Source organism: Oncorhynchus kisutch, unplaced genomic scaffold (genome assembly GCF_002021735.2).
Source record: "Oncorhynchus kisutch isolate 150728-3 unplaced genomic scaffold, Okis_V2 Okis03b-Okis08b_hom, whole genome shotgun sequence".
Classification (NCBI taxonomy): Eukaryota; Metazoa; Chordata; class Actinopteri; order Salmoniformes; family Salmonidae; genus Oncorhynchus; species Oncorhynchus kisutch.
This window is the reverse complement of record NW_022261980.1, coordinates 19,720,442-19,745,477: the sequence shown is the minus strand read 5'-3', so window position 1 is coordinate 19,745,477 and position 25,036 is coordinate 19,720,442. Positions and strand designations below refer to the sequence as shown.

At 45.1% G+C, this 25,036-nt stretch overlaps 1 protein-coding gene across 2 annotated transcripts in view; it reads right to left on the bottom strand.

Moving 5' to 3' along the window:
• LOC109883464 (AP-3 complex subunit sigma-2) overlaps positions 1-24,380 on the bottom strand; it is a 117,888-nt gene extending 93,508 nt beyond the window's left edge. The window contains exons 1-6 of one of the 2 annotated variants that reach the window (XM_031812532.1): positions 23,482-24,379; positions 23,054-23,145; positions 22,554-22,665; positions 18,633-18,704; positions 12,124-12,231; positions 8,075-8,316 (exon numbers count right to left, since the gene is read on the bottom strand). In XM_031812532.1, the coding sequence (XP_031668392.1) occupies positions 8,191-8,316; positions 12,124-12,231; positions 18,633-18,704; positions 22,554-22,665; positions 23,054-23,145; positions 23,482-23,550 (579 nt within the window). In that variant the 5' untranslated portion in view covers positions 23,551-24,379 and the 3' untranslated portion in view covers positions 8,075-8,190. Of the gene's footprint in view, positions 1-8,074; positions 8,317-12,123; positions 12,232-18,632; positions 18,705-22,553; positions 22,666-23,053; positions 23,146-23,481 lie in introns of those variants that run through there. The other variant, XM_031812533.1, reaches the window with a different exon arrangement.
• Between the last annotated feature and the right edge of the window lie 656 nt (positions 24,381-25,036).

Genomic DNA, 25,036 nt, shown 5'->3' with positions numbered 1-25,036 from the left:
TCTATTAAATATGACAGGACATGATACCAAACCAATCTATTAAATATGACAGGACATGATACCAAACCAATCTATTAAATATGACAGGACATGATACCAAACCAATCAATTAAATATGACAGGACATGATACCAAACCAATCTATTAAATATGACAGGACATGATACCAAACCAATCTATTAAATATGACATGATACCAAACCAATCTATTAAATATGACAGGACATGATACCAAACCAATCTATTAAATATGACATGATACCAAACCAATCTATTAAATATGACATGATACCAAACCAATCTATTAAATATGACAGGACATGATACCAAACCAATCTATTAAATATGACATGATACCAAACCAATCTATTAAATATGACAGGACATGATACCAAACCAATCTATTAAATATGACAGGACATGATACCAAACCAATCTATTAAATATGACATGACATGATACCAAACCAATCTATTAAATATGACATGATACCAAACCAATCTATTAAATATGACAGGACATGATACCAAACCAATCAATTAAATATGACATGATACCAAACCAATCTATTAAATATGACATGATACCAAACCAATCTATTAAATATGACAGGACATGATACCAAACCAATCTATTAAATATGACAGGACATGATACCAAACCAATCTATTAAATATGACATGACATGATACCAAACCAATCTATTAAATATGACATGATACCAAACCAATCTATTAAATATGACAGGACATGATACCAAACCAATCAATTAAATATGACAGGACATGATACCAAACCAATCTATTAAATATGACAGGACATGATACCAAACCAATCAATTAAATATGACAGGACATGATACCAAACCAATCAATTAAATATGACATGATACCAAACCAATCAATTAAATATGACATGATACCAAACCAATCAATTAAATATGACAGGACATGATACCAAACCAATCTATTAAATATGACAGGACATGATACCAAACCAATCAATTAAATATGACAGGACATGATACCAAACCAATCAATTAAATATGACATGACATGATACCAAACCAATCTATTAAATATGACATGACATGATACCAAACCAATCAATTAAATATGACAGGACATGATACCAAACCAATCAATTAAATATGACAGGACATGATACCAAACCAATCTATTAAATATGACATGATACCAAACCAATCTATTAAATATGACATGATACCAAACCAATCTATTAAATATGACATGACATGATACCAAACCAATCAATTAAATATGACAGGACATGATACCAAACCAATCAATTAAATATGACAGGACATGATACCAAACCAATCTATTAAATATGACAGGACATGATACCAAACCAATCTATTAAATATGACATGATACCAAACCAATCTATTAAATATGACAGGACATGATACCAAACCAATCTATTAAATATGACATGATACCAAACCAATCAATTAAATATGACAGGACATGATACCAAACCAATCTATTAAATATGACATGATACCAAACCAATCTATTAAATATGACAGGACATGATACCAAACCAATCAATTAAATATGACAGGACATGATACCAAACCAATCAATTAAATATGACAGGACATGATACCAAACCAATCTATTAAATATGACATGATACCAAACCAATCTATTAAATATGACAGGACATGATACCAAACCAATCTATTAAATATGACAGGACATGATACCAAACCAATCTATTAAATATGACAGGACATGATACCAAACCAATCTATTAAATATGACAGGACATGATACCAAACCAATCAATTAAATATGACAGGACATGATACCAAACCAATCTATTAAATATGACAGGACATGATACCAAACCAATCAATTAAATATGACATGATACCAAACCAATCAATTAAATATGACATGATACCAAACCAATCAATTAAATATGACAGGACATGATACCAAACCAATCTATTAAATATGACATGATACCAAACCAATCTATTAAATATGACATGATACCAAACCAATCTATTAAATATGACAGGACATGATACCAAACCAATCAATTAAATATGACAGGACATGATACCAAACCAATCTATTAAATATGACATGATACCAAACCAATCAATTAAATATGACAGGACATGATACCAAACCAATCTATTAAATATGACATGATACCAAACCAATCTATTAAATATGACAGGACATGATACCAAACCAATCAATTAAATATGACAGGACATGATACCAAACCAATCAATTAAATATGACAGGACATGATACCAAACCAATCTATTAAATATGACATGATACCAAACCAATCTATTAAATATGACAGGACATGATACCAAACCAATCTATTAAATATGACAGGACATGATACCAAACCAATCTATTAAATATGACAGGACATGATACCAAACCAATCTATTAAATATGACAGGACATGATACCAAACCAATCAATTAAATATGACAGGACATGATACCAAACCAATCTATTAAATATGACAGGACATGATACCAAACCAATCAATTAAATATGACATGATACCAAACCAATCAATTAAATATGACATGATACCAAACCAATCAATTAAATATGACAGGACATGATACCAAACCAATCTATTAAATATGACATGATACCAAACCAATCTATTAAATATGACATGATACCAAACCAATCTATTAAATATGACATGACATGATACCAAACCAATCTATTAAATATGACAGGACATGATACCAAACCAATCTATTAAATATGACAGGACATGATACCAAACCAATCTATTAAATATGACATGATACCAAACCAATCTATTAAATATGACATGATACCAAACCAATCAATTAAATATGACAGGACATGATACCAAACCAATCTATTAAATATGACATGATACCAAACCAATCTATTAAATATGACAGGACATGATACCAAACCAATCAATTAAATATGACAGGACATGATACCAAACCAATCAATTAAATATGACAGGACATGATACCAAACCAATCTATTAAATATGACATGATACCAAACCAATCTATTAAATATGACAGGACATGATACCAAACCAATCTATTAAATATGACAGGACATGATACCAAACCAATCTATTAAATATGACAGGACATGATACCAAACCAATCTATTAAATATGACAGGACATGATACCAAACCAATCAATTAAATATGACAGGACATGATACCAAACCAATCTATTAAATATGACAGGACATGATACCAAACCAATCAATTAAATATGACATGATACCAAACCAATCAATTAAATATGACATGATACCAAACCAATCAATTAAATATGACAGGACATGATACCAAACCAATCTATTAAATATGACATGATACCAAACCAATCTATTAAATATGACATGATACCAAACCAATCTATTAAATATGACATGACATGATACCAAACCAATCTATTAAATATGACAGGACATGATACCAAACCAATCTATTAAATATGACAGGACATGATACCAAACCAATCTATTAAATATGACATGATACCAAACCAATCTATTAAATAGGACATGATACCAAACCAATCTATTAAATATGACATGACACCAAACCTTCTGATTACAAATAAGCAGTCCAAACTTAAAGACCACACTACATTTATTTCACCCAGAACTTGACCAAGGTCAGTGCACACACTTTGGACCCATGCAAACAATGATATCACACACACACACACACACACACACACACACACACACACACACACACACACACACACACACACACACCTTTGGCCAGGGCCGTGTCATTTAGGACGTAGACTGTGTGTTTTCATTACAGACCAACGGACAAACTAACACTGATAAATGCAAAACATTCAAAACAGAACGCAGCTACAATAACATGTCATTATTAACGCCCATTGGGATCAACAGCAACATCGTAGTCATTATCTTGTGCAAATCACAAAACTGGAGAACTGTGTCATTTCCCCACGCACACAGGAAAAGGTAAATAAGCTGTGCCTTGTGCTACACGTCTCCCACGTGGAGAAATCAAATCACATCCTATTGGTCACCTGCTTGGTAAACAACAGGTGGAGACTAACAGGGAAATGTTTTCAACAAAGACAGAATAAAGGAAAAGATGTCCTGACAGAAGTTTAGAGGGATAATGTCCTGACAGAAGGTTAGAGGGATAATGTCCTGACAGAAGGTTGGAGGGATAATGTTCCGACAGAAGGATGGAGGGATAATGTCCTGACAGAAGGTTGGGGGGATAATGTCCTGACAGAAGGTTAGAGGGATAATGTCCTGACAGATGGTTAGAGGCATAATGTCCTGACAGAAGGTTAGAGGGGTAAATTTCCTGACAGAAGGATGGAGGGGTAATGTCCTGACAGAAGTTTAGAGGGAGTACTTCTCCTGTCCTATTCGGTGTCCTGTGTGAATTTAAGTGTGCTCTCCCTAATTCTCTCTTTCCTCAGTCCACCTGGCTGTGCTGCTGCTCCAGTTTAAACTGTTCTGCCTTATTATTATCGGACCATGCTGGTCATTTATGAACATTTGAACATCTTGGCCATGTTCTGTTATAATCTCCACCCGGCACAGCCAGAAGAGGACTGGCCACCCCACATAGCCTGGTTCCTCTCTATGTTTCTTCCTAGGTTTTGGCCTTTCTAGGGAGTTTTCACTAGCCACCGTGCTTTTACACCTGCATTGCGTGCTGTTTGGGGTTTTAGGCTGGGTTTCTGTACAGCACTTTGTGACATCAGCTGATGTACGAAGTGCAATATAAATACATTTGATTTGATAATGTCCTGACAGAAGGTTAGAGGGATAATGTCCTGACAGAAAGTTAGAGGGATAATGTCCTGACAGAAGGTTAGAGGGATAATGTCGTGACAGAAGGTTAGAGGGGTAATTTCCCGACAGAAGGATGGAGGGATAATGTCCCGACAGAAGGATGGGGGGATAATGTCCCGACAGAAGGATGGAGGGATAATGTCCCGACAGAAGGACGGGGGGGATAATGTCCCGACAGAAGGATGGGGGGATAATGTCCCGACAGAAGGATGGGGGGGATAATGTCCTGACAGAAGGATGGGGGGATAATGTCCCGACAGAAGGATAAGGGGATAATGTCCCGACAGAAGGATGGAGGGATAATGTCCCGACAGAAGGATAAGGGGATAATGTCCCGACAGAAGGATGGAGGGATAATGTCCCGACAGAAGAATGGAGGGATAATGTCCCAACAGAGGGTTAGAGGGCTAATGTCCCGACAGAAGGATGGAGGGATAATGTCCCGACAGAAGGATGGGGGGATAATGTCCCGACAGAAGGATGGAGGGATAATGTCCCGACAGAAGGACGGGGGGGATAATGTCCCGACAGAAGGATGGGGGGATAATGTCCCGACAGAAGGATGGGGGGGATAATGTCCTGACAGAAGGATGGGGGGATAATGTCCCGACAGAAGGATAAGGGGATAATGTCCCGACAGAAGGATGGAGGGATAATGTCCCGACAGAAGAATGGAGGGATAATGTCCCAACAGAGGGTTAGAGGGCTAATGTCCCGACAGAAGGATGGAAGGAGAATGTCCTGACAGAAGGTTAGAGGGATAATGTCCTGACAGAGGATGGAGGGATAATGTCCTGACAGAGTATGGAGGGATAATGTCCTGACAGAGGATGGAGAGATAATGTCCTGACAGAGGATGTAGGGATAATCTTCTGACAGAAGGATGGAGGGCTAATGACCTGACAGAATGATGGAGGGATAATGTCCTGACAGAAGGTTAGAGGGATAATGCCCCGACAGAAGGTTAGAGGGATAATGTACTGGCAGAAGGTTAGAGGGATAATGTCCCGACAGAAGGTTAGAGGGATAATGTCCTGGTAGAAGGTTTGAGGGGTAATGACCCGACAGAAGGATGGAGGGATAATGCCCGACAAAACAATGGAGGGATAATGTCCTGACAGAACGATGGAGGGATAATGTCCTGACAGAAGGTTAGAGGGATAATGTCCTGACAGAAGGTTAGAGGGATAATGTCCTGACAGAAGGTTAGAGGGATAATGTCCCGACAGAAGGATGGAGGGATAATGTCCTGACAGAAGGTTAGAGGGATAATGTCCTGACAGATGGTTAGAGGCATAATGTCCTGACAGAAGGTTAGAGGGGTAAATTTCCCGACAGAAGGATGGAGGGATAATGTCCCGACAGAAGAATGGAGGGATAATGTCCCAACAGAGGGTTAGAGGGCTAATGTCCCGACAGAAGGATGGAAGGAGAATGTCCTGACAGAAGGTTAGAGGGATAATGTCCTGACAGAGGATGGAGGGATAATGTCCTGACAGAGTATGGAGGGATAATGTCCTGACAGAGGATGGAGAGATAATGTCCTGACAGAGGATGTAGGGATAATCTTCTGACAGAAGGATGGAGGGCTAATGACCTGACAGAATGATGGAGGGATAATGTCCTGACAGAAGGTTAGAGGGATAATGCCCTGACAGAAGGTTAGAGGGATAATGTACTGGCAGAAGGTTAGAGGGATAATGTCCCGACAGAAGGTTAGAGGGATAATGTCCTGGTAGAAGGTTTGAGGGATAATGACCCGACATAAGGATGGAGGGATAATGCCCGACAAAACAATGGAGGGATAATGTCCTGACAGAACGATGGAGGGATAATGTCCTGACAGAAGGTTAGAGGGATAATGTCCTGACAGAAGGTTAGATGGATAATGTCCTGACAGAAGGTTAGAGGGATAATGTCCCGACAGAAGGATGGAGGGATAATGTCCTGACAGAAGGTTAGAGGGATAATGTCCTGACAGAAGGTTAGAGGGATAATGTCCCGACAGAAGGATGGAGGGATAATGTCCTGACAGAAGGTTAGAGGGATAATGTCCTGACAGGAAAAAGCTGGTTGTGATTTCATAAATAGAAAAGCAGTGGTATATTTAGTTGTATCATTTTGAGAGGAGCCCCAGGATTCACACATCAATAAAACAGCACAGTAACAATGAACCTGTCCAACATACAGTCAGCCTCCTCCCTCGCTGCTCTGCACTACCTATACACCCTATATAGTGCACTACCTATACACCCTATATAGTGCACTACCTATACACCCTATTCCATATATAGTGCACTACCTATACACCCTATATAGTGCACTACCTATACACCCTATTCCATATATAGTGCACTACCTATACACCCTATTCCCTATATAGTGCACTACCTATACACCCTATATAGTGCACTACCTATACACCCTATATAGTGCACTACCTATACACCCTATTCCCTATATAGTGCACTACCTATACACCCTATATAGTGCACTACCTATACACCCTATTCCATATATAGTGCACTACCTATACACCCTATTCCCTATATAGTGCACTATATAGGGAATAGGGTGTATAGGTAGTGCACTATATAGGGAATAGGGTGTATATGTAGTGCACTATATAGGGAATAGGGGGTATAGGTAGTGCACTATTTAGGGAATAGGGTGTATAGGTAGTGCACTATATATGGAATAGGGTGTTTAGGTAGTGCACTCTATAGGGAATAGGGTGTATAGGTAGTGCACTATATAGGGTATTTTTAACCAGGGCCCATAGGAAGACATACTGTATAGGTCATATAGTGTGTCTCACATCTTATAGTGCACTGATATATAGTGTAGTGCACTACATTAGACCAAAAGGGCAGAAGCCCCCATAGGGCTCTGGTTAAAAGTAGTGCACTATATAGGGAATATGGTGCCATAGGACTCTGGTCTAAAGTCGTGCACTATATAGGGAATAGAGTGTCATAGGGCTCTGGTCTAAAGTAGTGCACTATATAGGGTGTCATAGGGCTCTGGTCTAAAGTAGTGCACTATATAGGGAATAGGGTGCCATAGGGCTCTGGTCTAAAGTAGAGCACTATATAGGGTGCCATAGGGCTCTGGTCTAAAGTAGAGCACTATATAGGGTGCCATAGGGCTCTGGTCTAAAGTAGTGCACTATATAGGGAATAGGGTGCCATAGGGCTCTGGTCTAAAGTAGTGCACTATATGGGGAATAGGGTGCCATAGGGCTCTGGTCTAAAGTAGTGCACTATATGGGGAATAGGGTGCCGTTTGGGCCTAGCCCCTGCTCCACTCCATGGTCAGAAAGGAGAGAGGCTGGGCACTTTGATATTGATGTCTCCGATGTTGATGTTGCGAGGCATTTCTGGGAGGTTGATGTTCTTGACGGCGGAGACAGCCCGCGCCGGCGCTGCAGAGAAGCCCCCCTGAAACAGACACAACTCTGCTTTGAGGCTTTTCTACACCAGCTGTGGAGATGATGAAATACACAGCAATGAAATGAACTCATCAGGTGTAATAGAGAGAGGAGACTAAAGGGTCTGGTTATGGACATCATGTGTCTGGGAGACATCTGTGTCTGGGAGACCAGGGGTCGTATTCACTAGGAACCGAGGAACGTTCATCTCTGTCTGGGAGACCAGGGGTCGTATTCACTAGGAACGTTCATCTCTGTCTGGGAGACCAGGGGTCGTATTCACTAGGAACGTTCATCTCTGTCTGGGAGACCAGGGGTCGAATTCACTAGGAACGTTCATCTCTGTCTGGGAGACCAGGGGTCGTATTCACTAGGAACCGAGGAACGTTCATCTCTGTCTGGGAGACCAGGGGTCTTATTCACTAGGAACGTTCATCTCTGTCTGGGAGACCAGGGGTCGTATTCACTAGGAACGTTCATCTCTGTCTGGGAGACAAGACTTATTCATTAGGAACCGAGGAACGTTCATCTCTGTCTGGGAGGCCAGGGGTCGTATTCACTAGGAATGTTCATCTCTGTCTGGGAGACCAGGGGTCGTATTCACTAGGAACGTTCATCTCTGTCTGCGAGACCAGGGGTCGTATTCACTAGGAACAGAGGAACGTTCATCTCTGTCTGGGAGACCAGGGGTCGTATTCACTAGGAACGTTCATCTCTGTCTGGGAGACCAGGGGTCGTATTCACTAGGAACCGAGGAACGTTCATCTCTGTCTGGGCGACCAGGGGTCGTATTCACTAGGAACGTTCATCTCTGTCTGGGAGACCAGGGGTCGTATTCACTAGGAACGTTCATCTCTGTCTGCGAGACCAGGGGTCGTATTCACTAGGAACAGAGGAACGTTCATCTCTGTCTGGGAGACCAGGGGTCGTATTCACTAGGAACCGAGGAACGTTCATCTCTGTCTGGGAGACCAGGGGTCGTATTCACTAGGAACGTTCATCTCTGTCTGGGAGACGTATTCACTAGGAACCAAGGAACGTTAATCTCTGTCTGGGAGACCAGGGGTCGTATTCACTAGGAACGTTCATCTCTGTCTGGGAGACCAGGGGTCGTATTCACTAGGAACGTTAATCTATGTCTGCGAGACCAGGGGTCGTATTCACTAGGAACCGAGGAACGTTCATCTCTGTCTGGGAGACCAGGGGTTGTATTCACTAGGAACGTTCATCTCTGTCTGGGAGACCAGGGGTCGTATTCACTAAGAACCGAAGAACGTTCATCTCTGTCTGGGAGACCAGGGTCGTATTCACTAGGAACCGAGGAACGTTCATCTCTGTCTGGGAGACCAGGGGTCGTATTCACTAGGAACGTTCATCTCTGTCTGCGAGACCAGGGGTCTTATTCACTAGGAACGTTCATCTCTGTCTGGGAGACCAGGGGTCGTATTCACTAGGAACGTTCATCTCTATCTGGGAGACCAGGGGTCGTATTCACTAGGAACGTTCATCTCTGTCTGCGAGACCAGGGGTCGTATTCACTAGGAACAGAGGAACGTTCATCTCTGTCTGGGAGACCAGGGGTCTTATTCACTAGGAACGTTCATCTCTGTCTGGGAGACCAGGGGTCGTATTCACTGGGAACGTTCATCTCTGTCTGCGAGACCAGGGGTCTTATTCACTAGGAACCGAGGAACGTTCATCTCTGTCTGGGAGACCAGGGTCGTATTCACTAGGAACCGAGGAACGTTCATCTCTGTCTGGGAGACCAGAGGTCGTATTCACTAGGAACGTTCATCTCTGTCTGCGAGACCAGGGGTCTTATTCACTAGGAACGTTCATCTCTGTCTGGGAGACCAGGGTCGTATTCACTAGGAACCGAGGAACGTTCATCTCTGTCTGGGAGACCAGGGTCGTATTCACTAGGAACCTAAAGGTCTAGAGTCTAGACTAACAGCCCTAAAGGTCTAGAGTCTAGACTAACAGCCCTAAAGGTCTAGAGTCTAGACTAACAGCCCTAAAGGTCTAGAGTCTAGACTAACAGCCCTAAAGGTCTAGAGTCTAGACTAACAGCCCTAAAGGTCTAGAGTCTAGACTAACAGCCCTAAAGGTCTAGACTAACAGCACTAAAGGTCTAGACTAACAGCCCTAAAGGTCTAGACAAACAGCCGTAAAGGTCTAGAGTCTAGACTAACAGCCCTAGAGGTCTAGAATAACAGCCCTAAAGGTCTAGAGTCTAGAATAACAGCCCTAAAGGTCTAGAATAACAGCCCTAAAGGTCTAGAGTCTAGAATAACAGCCCTAAAGGACTAACTACAGGACCAGTCACCAGACTAACAGAGGACTAACTACAGGGCCAGTCACCAGACTAACAGAGGACTAACTATAGGGCCAGTCACCAGACTAACAGAGGACTAACTACAGGGCCAGTCACCAGACTAACAGAGGACTAACAACAGGACCAGTCACCAGACTAACAGAGGACTAACTACAGGACCAGTCACCAGACTAACAGAGGACTAACTACAGGACCAGTGAACAGACTAACAGAGGACTAACTACAGGGCCAGTCACCAGACTAACAGAGGACTAACTACAGGACCAGTCACCAGACGAACAGAGGACTAACTACAGGACCGGTCACCAGACTAACAGAGGACTAACTACAGGACCAGTCACCAGACTAACAGAGGACTAACTACAGGACCAGTCACCAGACTAACAGAGGACTAACTACAGGACCAGTCACCAGACTAACAGAGGACTAACTACAGGACCAGTCACCAGATTAACAAAGGACTAACTACAGGACCAGTCACCAGACTAACAGAGGACTAACTACAGGACCAGTCACCAGACTAACAGAGGACTAACTACAGGACCAGTCACCAGACTAACAGAGGACTAACTACAGGACCAGTGAACAGACTAACAGAGGACTAACTACAGGACCAGTCACCAGTCTAACAGAGGACTAACTACAGGACCAGTCACCAGACGAACAGAGGACTAACTACAGGACCAGTCACCAGACTAACAGAGGACTAACTACAGGACCAGTCACCAGACGAACAGAGGACTAACTACAGGACCAGTCACCAGACTAACAGAGGACTAACTACAGGACCAGTGAACAGACTAACAGAGGACTAACTACAGGGCCAGTCACCAGACTAACAGAGGACTAACTACAGGACCAGTCACCAGACGAACAGAGGACTAACTACAGGACCAGTCACCAGACTAACAGAGGACTAACTACAGGACCAGTCACCAGACTAACAGAGGACAGACTAACTACAGGACCAGTCACCAGACTAACAGAGGACTAACTACAGGGCCAGTCACCAGACTAACAGAGGACAGACTAACTACAGGACCAGTCACCAGACTAACAGAGGACTAACTACAGGGCCAGTCACCAGACGAACAGAGGACTAACTACAGGGCCAGTCACCAGACTAACAGAGGACTAACTACAGGACCAGTCACCAGATTAACAAAGGACTAACTACAGGACCAGTCACCAGACGAACAGAGGACTAACTACAGGACCAGTCACCAGACTAACAGAGGACTAACTACAGGACCAGTCACCAGACGAACAGAGGACTAACTACAGGACCAGTCACCAGACTAACAGAGGACTAACTACAGGACCAGTCACCAGACTAACAGAGGACTAACTACAGGACCAGTCACCAGACTAACAGAGGACTAACTACAGGACCAGTCACCAGACGAACAGAGGACTAACTACAGGACCAGTCACCAGACTAACAGAGGACTAACAACAGGACCAATAAGTGAACTGACTAACCTCTGATTTCTCCATGCGGTTCTGCAGCTCTACCTGGCCCACGATCTCATTCATGTTGGTCTCCAGCACCATCCCCCCCATCACCACCTCCTGAAGGATGAAGTGGACCTGTAAAGGATAGGTATATAACAAGGTAATGTAGCAGACCTGTAAATGATAGGTATATAACAAGGTAATGTAGCAGACCTGTAAATGATAGGTATATAACAAGGTAATGTAATGGACCTGTAAATGATAGGTATATAACAAGGTAATGTAGTGGACCTGTATATAGCTTCCACATTGACTCTGTACCGTAACACCCTGTATATAGCCTCTACATTGACTCTGTACCGGTACCCCCTGTATATAGCTTCCACATTGACTCTGTACCGTAACACCCTGTATATAGCCTCCACATTGACTCTGTACCGGTACCCCCTGTATATAGCCTCCACATTGACTCTGTACCAGTACCACCTGTATATAGCCTCCACATTGACTCTGTACCGGTACCCCCCTGTATATAGCCTCCACATTGACTCTGTACCGAAACACCCTGTATATACAGTGCCTTGCGAAAGTATTCGGCCCCCTTGAACTTTGCAACCTTTTGCCACATTTCAGGCTTCAAACATAAAGATATAAAACTGTATTTTTTGTGAAGAATCAACAACAAGTGGGACACAATCATGAAGTGGAACGACATTTATTGGATATTTCAAACTTTTTTAACAAATCAAAAACTGAAAAATTGGGCGTCCACATTTGGACATCTTGGCCATGTTCTGTTATAATCTCCACCCGGCACAGCCAGAAGAGGACTGGCGACCCCACATAGCCTGGTTCCTCTCTAGGTTTCTTCCTAGGTTTTGGCCTTTCTAGGGAGTTTTTCCTAGCCACCATGCTTCTACACCTGCATTGCTTGCTGTTTGGGGTTTTAGGCTGGGTTTCTGTACAGCACTTTGAGATATCAGCTGATGTACGAAGGGCTATATAAATACATTTGATTTGTACCGGTACCCCCTGTATATAGCCTCCACATTGACTCTATACCGGTACCCCATGTATATAGCCTCCACATTGACTCTGTACCGGTACCCCCTGTATATGGGTGGTTGGTGACCTCTGCCCCAACACACAGTACAAATGGGTTTTAAATAGTCCTCCAGTCAAATCCCAGATAGACCCAGAGCCCCTACCAATCGACAGTTCCTCCAGTCAATCCCAGATAGACCCAGAGCCCCTACCAATCGACAGTTCCTCCAGTCAATCCCAGATAGACCCAGAGCCCCTACCAATCGACAGTTCCTCCAGTCAATCCCAGATAGATCCTGAGCCCCTCCAGTCAATCACAGATAGACCTAGAGCCCCTCCAGTCAATCCCAGATAGATCCTGAGCCCCTCCAGTCAATCACAGATAGACCCAGAGCCCCTCCAGTCAATCCCAGATAGATCCTGAGCCCCTCCAGTCAATCACAGATAGATCCTGAGCCCCTCCAGTCAATCACAGATAGACCTAGAGCCCCTCCAGTCAATCCCAGATAGATCCTGAGCCCCTCCAGTCAATCACAGATAGACCTAGAGCCCCTCCAGTCAATCCCAGATAGATCCTGAGCCCCTCCAGTCAATCACAGATAGATCCTGAGCCCCTCCAGTCAATCCCAGATAGATCCTGAGCCCCTCCAGTCAATCCCAGATAGACCTAGAGCCCCTCCAGTCAATCCCAGATAGACCCAGAGCCCCTCCAGTCAATCACAGATAGACCCAGAGGCCCTACCCATTGACAGTTCCTCCAGTCAATCACAGATAGACCCAGAGCCCCTCCAGTCAATCCCAGATAGACCCAGAGCCCCTACCAATCGACAGTTCCTCCAGTCAATCCCAGATAGATCCTGAGCCCCTCCAGTCAATCACAGATAGACCTAGAGCCCCTCCAGTCAATCACAGATAGACCCAGAGGCCCTACCCATTGACAGTTCCTCCAGTCAATCACAGATAGACCCAGAGCCCCTACCCATTGACAGTTCCTCCAGTCAATCACAGATAGACCCAGAGCCCCTCCAGTCAATCACAGATAGACCCAGAGGCCCTACCCATTGACAGTTCCTCCAGTCAATCACAGATAGACCCAGAGCCCCTACCCATTGACAGTTCCTACAAATTGGTTATAGGGAATGGTTCAACCACTACACTCTCTGTAGAAACTAATATAGAACTTTGCTCCCCATAGCAGAACAATCGTGGGTCTACATATTCCTCTTTATCAGTACATGTTGCAGGTAAACTTTGCATGATAAAAAATGTGTCACACAGGCTGCATTTCTGCCTGCTCAGATACATACGAAAACATTAAGTGAACCCGGGAATTGATCGAAAATCGCTCAGAAACGCACAAACAAGACCAACAATGCAATATAATATGACTTACATTTTCAGTTACTAGGCCTAAATGAAACCAAGATGGCTCTGACCACGCTGGTATGCTCTGCCCATCTGATACCTCCAACAGACCTAGGTCAGCCCCTCTGATACCTCCAATAGACCAAGATCAGGCCCTCTGATACCTCCAACAGACCTCCGACAGACCTAGGTCAGCCCATCAGATACCTCCAACAGACCTAGGTCAGCCCATCAGATACCTCCAACAGACCTCCAACAGAGCTAGGTCAGCCGCTCTGATACCTCCAACAGACCTAGGTCAGCCCATCAGACCTCCAACAGACCTAGGTCAGCCCATCAGATACCTCCAACAGACCTAGGTCAGCCCATCAGATACCTCCAACAGACCTAGGTCAGCCCCTCTGACCTCCAACAGACCTAGGTCAGCCCCTCTGAGACCTCCAACCGACCTAGGTCAGCCCCTCTGACCTCCAACAGACCTAGGTCAGCCCCTCTGACCTCCAACAGACCTAGGTCAGCCCCTCTGAGACCTCCAACCGACCTAGGTCAGCCCATCAGACCTCCAACAGACCTCCAACAGACCTAGGTCAGCCCCTCTGACCTCCAACAGACCTAGGTCAGCCCCTCTGAGACCTCCAACCGACCTAGGTCAGCCCATCAGACCTCCAACAGACCTCCAACCGACCTAGGTCAGCCCCTGACCTCCAATAGACCTAGGTCAGCCGCTCTGATACCTCCAACAGACCTAGGTCAGCCCCTCAGACCTCCAACAGACCTAGGTCAGCCCATCAGACCTCAGACCTCCAACAGACCTAGGTCAGCCCCTCAGACCTCCAACAGACCTAGGTCAGCCCCTCTGACCTCCAACAGACCTAGGTCAGCCACTCTGAGACCTCCAACAGACCTCCAACAGACCTAGGTCAGCCCCTCAGACCTCCAACAGACCTAGGTCTGTACTACCTGAATCCACACAGCAGGGTTTCATCTAGGCTGCTTCAGCAAGGCTTCCCCTGCTACTACCTGAATCCACACAGCAGGGTTTCATCTAGGCTGCCTCAGCAGGGGTTCATCTAGGCTGCCTCAGCAGGGGTTCATCTAGGCTGCCTCAGCAGGGGTTCATCTAGGCTGCCTCAGCAAGGCTTCCCCTGCTACTACCTAGCTCCACACAGCAGGGTTTCATCTAGGCTGCCTTAGCAGGGTTTCATCTAGGCTGCCTCAGCAAGGCTTCCCCTGCTACTGCCTGGCTCCACACAGCAGGGTTTCATCTAGGCTGCCTTAGCAGGGTTTCATCTAGGCTGCCTTAGCAGGGTTTCATCTAGGCTGCCTTAGCAGGGCTTCATCTAGGCTGCCTCAGCAAGGCTTCCCTGCTACTACCTAGCTCCACACAGCAGGGTTTCATCTAGGCTGCCTTAGCAGGGTTTCATCTAGGCTGCCTCAGCAAGGCTTTCCTGCTACTACCTAGCTCCACACAGCAGGGTTTCATCTAGGCTGCCTTAGCAGGGTTTCATCTAGGCTGCCTCAGCAAGGCTTTCCTGCTACTACCTAGCTCCACACAGCAGGGGTTCATCTAGGCTGCCTCAGCAAGGCTTCCCTGCTACTAGCTAGTTCCACACAGCAGGGGTTCATCTAGGCTGCCTCAGCAAGCCTTCCCTGCTACTACCTAGCTCCACACAGCAGGGGTTCATCTAGGCTGCCTCAGCAAGGCTTCCCTGCTACTACCTAGCTCCACACAGCAGGGTTTCATCTAGGCTGCCTCAGCAAGGCTTCCCTGCTACTACCTAGCTCCACACAGCAGGGGTTCATCTAGGCTGCCTCAGCCAGGCTTCCCTGCTACTACCTAGCTCCACACAGCAGGGGTTCATCTAGGCTGCCTCAGCAAGGCTTCCCTGCTACTACCTAGCTCCACACAGCAGGGTTTCATCTAGGCTGCCTCAGCAAGCCTTCCCTGCTACTACCTAGCTCCACACAGCAGGGGTTCATCTAGGCTGCCTCAGCAAGGCTTCCCTGCTACTACCTAGCTCCACACAGCAGGGTTTCATCTAGGCTGCCTCAGCAAGGCTTCCCTGCTACTACCTAGCTCCACACAGCAGGGGTTCATCTAGGCTGCCTCAGCCAGGCTTCCCTGCTACTACCTAGCTCCACACAGCAGGGGTTCATCTAGGCTGCCTCAGCAAGCCTTCCCTGCTACTACCTAGCTCCACACAGCAGGGGTTCATCTAGGCTGCCTCAGCAAGGCTTCCCTGCTACTACCTAGCTCCACACAGCAGGGTTTCATCTAGGCTGCCTCAGCAAGGCTTCCCTGCTACTACCTAGCTCCACACAGCAGGGGTTCATCTAGGCTGCCTCAGCAAGGCTTCCCTGCTACTACCTAGCTCCACACAGCAGGGGTTCATCTAGGCTGCCTCAGCAAGGCTTCCCTGCTACTACCTAGCTCCACACAGCAGGGTTTCATCTAGGCTGCCTCAGCAAGGCTTCCCTGCTACTACCTAGCTCCACACAGCAGGGTTTCATCTAGGCTGCCTCAGCAAGGCTTCCCTGCTACTAGCTAGCTCCACACAGCAGGGTTTCATCTAGGCTGCCTCAGCAAGGCTTCCCTGCTACTACCTAGCTCCACACAGCAGGGTTTCATCTAGGCTGCCTCAGCAAGCCTTCCCTGCTACTACCTAGCTCCACACAGCAGGGGTTCATCTAGGCTGCCTCAGCAAGGCTTCCCTGCTACTACCTAGCTCCACACAGCAGGGTTTCATCTAGGCTGCCTCAGCAAGGCTTCCCTGCTACTACCTAGCTCCACACAGCAGGGGTTCATCTAGGCTGCCTCAGCCAGGCTTCCCTGCTACTACCTAGCTCCACACAGCAGGGGTTCATCTAGGCTGCCTCAGCAAGCCTTCCCTGCTACTACCTAGCTCCACACAGCAGGGTTTCATCTAGGCTGCCTCAGCAAGGCTTCCCTGCTACTACCTAGCTCCACACAGCAGGGTTTCATCTAGGCTGCCTCAGCAAGGCTTCCCTGCTACTACCTAGCTCCACACAGCAGGGGTTCATCTAGGCTGCCTCAGCCAGGCTTCCCTGCTACTACCTAGCTCCACACAGCAGGGTTTCATCTAGGCTGCCTCAGCAAGGCTTCCCTGCTACTACCTAGCTCCACACAGCAGGGGTTCATCTAGGCTGCCTCAGCAAGGCTTCCCTGCTACTACCTAGCTCCACACAGCAGGGTTTCATCTAGGCTGCCTCAGCAAGGCTTCCCTGCTACTACCTAGCTCCACACAGCAGGGTTTCATCTAGGCTGCCTCAGCAAGGCTTCCCTGCTACTAGCTAGCTCCACACAGCAGGGTTTCATCTAGGCTGCCTCAGCAAGGCTTCCCTGCTACTACCTAGCTCCACACAGCAGGGTTTCATCTAGGCTGCCTCAGCAAGCCTTCCCTGCTACTACCTAGCTCCACACAGCAGGGGTTCATCTAGGCTGCCTCAGCAAGGCTTCCCTGCTACTACCTAGCTCCACACAGCAGGGTTTCATCTAGGCTGCCTCAGCAAGGCTTCCCTGCTACTACCTAGCTCCACACAGCAGGGTTTCATCTAGGCTGCCTCAGCAAGGCTTCCCTGCTACTAGCTAGTTCCACACAGCAGGGGTTCATCTAGGCTGCCTCAGCAAGGCTTCCCTGCTACTACCTAGCTCCACACAGCAGGGTTTCATCTAGGCTGCCTCAGCAAGGCTTCCCTGCTACTACCTAGCTCCACACAGCAGGGTTTCATCTAGGCTGCCTCAGCAAGGCTTCCCTGCTACTACCTAGCTCCACACAGCAGGGTTTCATCTAGGCTGCCTCAGCAAGGCTTCCCTGCTACTACCTAGCTCCACACAGCAGGGGTTCATCTAGGCTGCCTCAGCAAGGCTTCCCTGCTACTACCTAGCTCCACACAGCAGGGTTTCATCTAGGCTGCCTCAGCAAGGCTTCCCCTGCTAGTCATTCCCTCCTGAAGGCTTTCCTCATATTGAATGCATATTGTGTCTATAAACCAGCTGCCATGTTATACACAGAAGTGTATTTATTACTCTAATGCATCAAAGAGTGTCACAAGCCTAAACTTGGCAACGCTGACCTTGTAAATGGTTTCCATGGAGATGAACTCACCTTATCCATGTGGAAAATGAGGTCCAGCTCACAGACGTTCTCAAAGCATTTGTCCAGAGTTTCCACAAACACCTACAGAGGAGATATTGTCAAGTCATCCATCTTATGTTAAGTATACAGTACCAGTCAAAGGTTTGGACACAATCCAGGGTGTGTCTTTATTTTCAGTATTTACTACATTGTAGAATAATAGTGAAGTCATCAAAACTATGCAATAACACATATGGAATCAGGTAGTAACCCTTTTTTTTAAGTGTTGAACAAATCAAAATATATTTTATATTTTAAATTCTTCAAAGTAGCCACCCTTTGCCTTGACAGCTTTGCATTATCTTGACATTCTCTCAACCAGCTTCACCTGGAATGCTTTTCCAACAGTCTTGAAGGAGTTTCCACATATGCTGAGCACTTTTTGGCTGCTTTCCCTTCACTCGGCGGTCCAAAACATCCCAAACCATCTCAATTGGGTTGAGGTCGGGTGATTGTGGAGGCCAGGTCATAGTTTTGATGTATTCACTATTATTTTACAATGTAGAAAATAGTAAAAAATGAAGAAAAACCCTGGAATGAGTAGGTGTGTCTGGTAATAGTAATGTATGTAAGAATGATGTAATACACAACCTACAGTGCATTCGTTAAGACCTCTTCTCTTGTTACCCATGTTGTTACATTACAGCCTTATTGTAAAATGGATTAAATCTACAAACTACACACCATAATGACAAAGACAAAACAGGATATTAGAAATATCAGATTTACATAAGTATTCAGAATCTTTGCTATGAGACTAACTTGAGCTCAGGTGCATCCTGTTTCCATTGATCATGCTTGATGATGTTTCTACAACTTGGCTATATACAGGGTGTTACGGTACAGAGTCAATGTGGAGGCTATATACATGGGGTACCGGTACAGAGTCAATGTGGAGGCTATATACAGGGGGTACCGGTACAGAGTCAATGTGGAGGCTATATACAGGGTGGTACCGGTACAGAGTCAATGTGGAGGCTATATACAGGGTGTTACGGTATAGAGTCAATGTGGAGGCTATATACAGGGGGTACCGGTAGAGAGTCAATGTGGAGGCTATATATAGGGTGTTACGGTATAGAGTCAATGTGGAGGCTATATACAGGTGGGTACCGGTACAGAGTCAATGTGGAGGCTATATACACGTGGGTACCGGTACAGAGTCAATGTGGAGGCTATATACAGGGTGTTACGGTACAGAGTCAATGTGGAGGCTATATACAGGGGGGTACCGGTACAGAGTCAATGTGGAGGCTACATACAGGGGGGTACCGGTACAGAGTCAATGTGGAGGCTATATACAGGGGGTACTGGTACAGAGTCAATGTGGAGGCTATATACAGGGGGTTACGGTACAGAGTCAATGTGGAGGCTATATATAGGGTGTTACGGTACAGAGTCAATGTGGAGGCTATATACAGGGTGTTACGGTACAGAGTCAATGTGGAGGCTATATACAGGGGGTACTGGTACAGAGTCAATGTGGAGGCTATATACAGGGGGTTACGGTAGAGAGTAAATGTGGAGGCTATATATAGGTGGGTACCGGTACAGAATGTGGAGGCTATATACAGGGGGCTATATACAGGAGGTACCAGTACAGAGTCAATGTGGATGATATATACAGGGGGTACTGGTACAGAGTCAATGTGGAGGCTATATACAGGGTGTACCAGTACAGAGTCAATGTGGATGATATATACAGGGGGTACTGGTACAGAGTCAATGTGGAGGCTATATACAGGGTGTACCAGTACAGAGTCAATGTGGATGATATATACAGGGGGCTATATACAGGAGGTACCAGTACAGAGTCAATGTGGATGATATATACAGGGTGTACCAGTACAGAGTCAATGTGGATGATATATACAGGGGGTACTGGTACAGAGTCAATGTGGAGGCTATATACAGGGTGTACCAGTACAGAGTCAATGTGGATGATATATACAGGGGGCTATATACAGGAGGTACCAGTACAGAGTCAATGTGGATGATATATACAGGGGGCACCGGTACAGAGTCAATGTGGAGGCTATATACAGGGGGTACCGGTAGAGAGTCAATGTGGAGGCTATATACAGGGTGTTACGGTACAGAGTCAATGTGGATGATATATACAGGGGGTACCGGTACAGAGTCAATGTGCCAGTTCGTCGAGGTAATACCTACATGTCGGTAGAGTTAAAGTTACTTTGCATAGATAATAAACAAAGTTTGCCCAGCAGCTGGGTTGGGTTTTTACGCTCAACAGTTTCCCGTGTGTATCAAGATTGGTCCACCACCCCATGGGCATCCAGCCAATTTGACGCAACTGTGGGAAGCATTGGAGTCAACATGGGCCAGCATCCCTGTGGAACGCTTTCAACACCTTGTAGTCCATGCCTGGAGGAGTTGAGGCTGTTCTGAGGGCAAAAGGGGGAGGGGCTCCTCAATATTAGGAAGGTGTTCTTAATGTTTTGTACACTCAGTGTATATTTGCTCAATACACACCCATCAGTAGGCTTTACAATGTCATGTATCGTGAGTTCAAGGGTCATTAGTGGTCACTGAAGATCAAGACAAGAAGCGTATCTAAAGCATATCCCGACTTGTCATAACCTTGAACAGCAACTCCACCACCACACAATCAAAAACAATACAGGTTTGAAAGCGTTGTCTTCTGTCTATTTAATGATATGTTAGCATTGAAAGTGGATACAGGTCATCAACTTGAACCCACCCCAACTACCACCACCATAAAAATGTTCAAGTGTTTGAAAGCACTGCATCTCAGTGCTAGAGGCGTCACTACAGACCCTGGTTCGATTCCAGGCTGTATCACTACCGGCTGTGATTGCGAGTCCTATAGGGCTGACTGTCTGGGAAAGGAGAGGTGAGTGGACAGTACAGCTGACTGTCTGTATAGATGGTAACACAACCCTGCTGTTCTACAGAGTTATAGATGGTAACACAACCCTACTGTTCTACAGAGTTATAGATGGTAACACAACCCTACTGTTCTACAGAGTTATAGATGGTAACACAACCCTACTGTTCTACAGAGTTATAGATGGTAACACAACCCTACTGTTCTACAGAGTTATAGATGGTAACACAACCCTACTGTTCTACAGAGTTATAGATGGTAACACAACCCTACTGTTCGACAGAGTTATAGATGGTAACACAACCCTACTGTTCTACAGAGTTATAGATGGTAACACAACCCTACTGTTCTACAGAGTTATAGATGGTAACACACCACACAACCCTGCTGTTCTACAGTTATAGATGGTAACACAACCCTACTGTTCTACAGAGTTATAGATGGTAACACAACCCTACTGTTCTACAGAGTTATAGATGGTAACACACCACACAACCCTGCTGTTCTACAGAGTTATAGATGGTAACACAACCCTACTGTTCTACAGAGTTATAGATGGTAACACAACCCTACTGTTCTATCGAGTTATAGATGGTAACACAACCCTACTGTTCTACAGAGTTATAGATGGTAACACAACCCTACTGTTCTACAGAGTTATAGATGATAACACAACCCTACTGTTCTACAGAGTTATAGATGGTAACACAACCCTACTGTTCTACAGAGTTATAGATGGTAACACAACCCTACTGTTCTACAGAGTTATAGATGGTAACACAACCCTACTGTTCTACAGAGTTATAGATGGTAACACAACCCTACTGTTCTACAGAGTTATAGATGGTAACACAACCCTGCTGTTCTACAGTTATAGATGGTAACACAACCCTACTGTTCTACAGAGTTATAGATGGTAACACACCACACAACCCTACTGTTCTACAGAGTTATAGATGGTAACACAACCCTACTGTTCTACAGAGTTACAGACGGTAACATAGCAACAGTTGCCAACCCACCTGTATTAGATCCAGAATACCGAGCTCACTCTCAGAGGAGTCCACACAGAACACAAAGTACAGTGTTGCGTAGTGCCGGTAGATCAACTTGTAGTCCGAGCCACCGATCAAACTGCAAATAGAGAAATTATATTATTAGTCTATTCTGCAATGTCTGATTCGGTCCAACTTTAACTCATCTGCCAGGGAATTGATGATTGATTGCCGGTCATATGAGCTGAACACTTCGGTCAAACAATACTTCCCATTTAACAACCCAGGATAAATCTTTAGTCACAATGACCAACTGAGCTTGCCCAGTTGGTCTATAGGCTACAGTATAGGTAGGTCTACATCATATAGTCACCACAGAAGCACAATACCCCAATACAAGCCATAGATACCTATATAGCTGCCTCCTGGATGGTTCATTGAATCATTAACGCATCTTTTTCAATTCGCTGATTGTTTCATCAGGAATGTATATTTTGGTTAATTTAACCAGCTAGTAATGCTGTTACCTTCCCCCCTCCAAGAAGTTGCAGACGTTGTCGTCCCTCTTCGACACCAGATGGAAAGTCTCTCGAATGATCTGCTGCTGCACATCTTCAGCCTGAGAAGAAATATGTCTTTGATAAATTGGCTATGAACTCCATTTACAATCTAAATGAAAGAGCTAACTTCAGCTAGCGGTCAGGCAGCAGTAAACCAGCCCCCCTGGAGGTTGACCATCTGTTGGGTACATTGATATTCGTAGCTATGTCAACAAATATATAAGCAACTTAGTTAGTTAAGTATATAAATGTCAATAAATCACATCTCATGATGATGACAATATAGATTATTGATTAGTTAGCCTCTATCTAGCATACCATAAGTGCACTAAAAGCTGGCAAATAAGACAGACATAGCTAACAAACTGTAGCAGTTCATAGATTTGGTGACTTACAAAATATTCATAAAATCTGATGAGTCGTGGTTTCCCATGGTTGTTAAATATTAAAATAGCTTTAATCATATTTAGCTGTAAATGTCTCAAATGACTTAATAACAGACTTGCAGTCAGCTGTCCACCTGGCGGATGTGTTGATACGGATATTTTGCCGGTTCTTCTTCTTCGCTGTGGTTTATTGACAGACTCCACTCATAAACTGTATTGCTGCCACCTACTGTACGGAGTAGTAAAAAATACACACAATAACTAAAACAAATGTAGAGGAACAAACCTTTAACAAAAACTAAAACTGTACTATTCAGATCCCTACACAGGCTCTGGAATCTGGGAGGGGGGAACCTCTTTATTCAGTAGTCCCTGTAACATATCAGCTGCAAAGTCCTGGAGATCCAGAAATCTATTTGCTGCCTTCACAATGATGTTTTATTGGTTTGATTAGTGCAGTTTATCACTTGCGCTATAAACGCAACAAAATCCATGTTCTTCACTATTAGTATGTCAGGATCCTTCTCCTGCATGGCATTCACTGCAGACTGTGGGACATCCACTACCATCTCCTCTCTACCCACTCCAGCTATTTTCACTGCCTCCACATAGGAGACCTGCTAGATGGCCCTGATCCGAGCTACTGCAACCTCCTTCCTCCATACAGGGCACTCCGGAACGTGCTTCCCATCACAATAACATGCTTCATCTGACTCTTCAACTACTACATAGTTATTCCTTTGACCAACACGTGCCACGTGTCCAAACTTTTTACAATTGTAACAATTCTGTACATACGGTCTCACCTCATATCTCACATAACCAAGTTTTACATGTCAGGAGAACCGTTCTCGCTGCTGGTGATTCTCTGATCCACCTCTACACAGACGACACCATTCTGTATACTTCTGGCCCTTCTTTGGACACTGTGTTAACAACCCTCGAGGCGAGCTTCAATGCCATTCAACTCTCCTTCCGTGGCCTCCAACTGCTCTTTAAATGTAAGTAAAACTAAATGCATGCTGTTCAACTGATCGCTACCAGCACCTGCCCGCCCATCCAACATCACTACTCTGGACGGCTCTGACTTAGAATACGTGGACAACTACAAATACCTAGGAGTCTGGTTAGACTGTAAATTCTCCTTCCAGAATCACATCAAACATCTCCAATCCAAAATTAAATCTAGAATCAGCTTCCTATTTCGCAACAAAGCATCCTTCACTCACGCCGCCAAACATACCCTTGTAAAACTGACCATCCTACCCATCCTCGACTTCGGCGATGTCTTTTACAAAATAGCCTCCAACACTCTACTCAGCAAACTGGATGCAGTCTATCACAGTGTCATCTGTTATGTCACCAACGCCCCATATACTACCCACCACTGTGACCTGTATGCTCTCGTTGGCTGGCCCTCGCTTCATACTCGTCGCCAAATCCACTGGCTCCAGGTCATCTATAAGTCTGTGCTAGGTAAAGCCCCGCCTTATCTCAGCTCACTGGTCACCATAGCAGCACCCACCCGTAGCACGGACTCCAGCAGGTATATCTCACTGGTCAC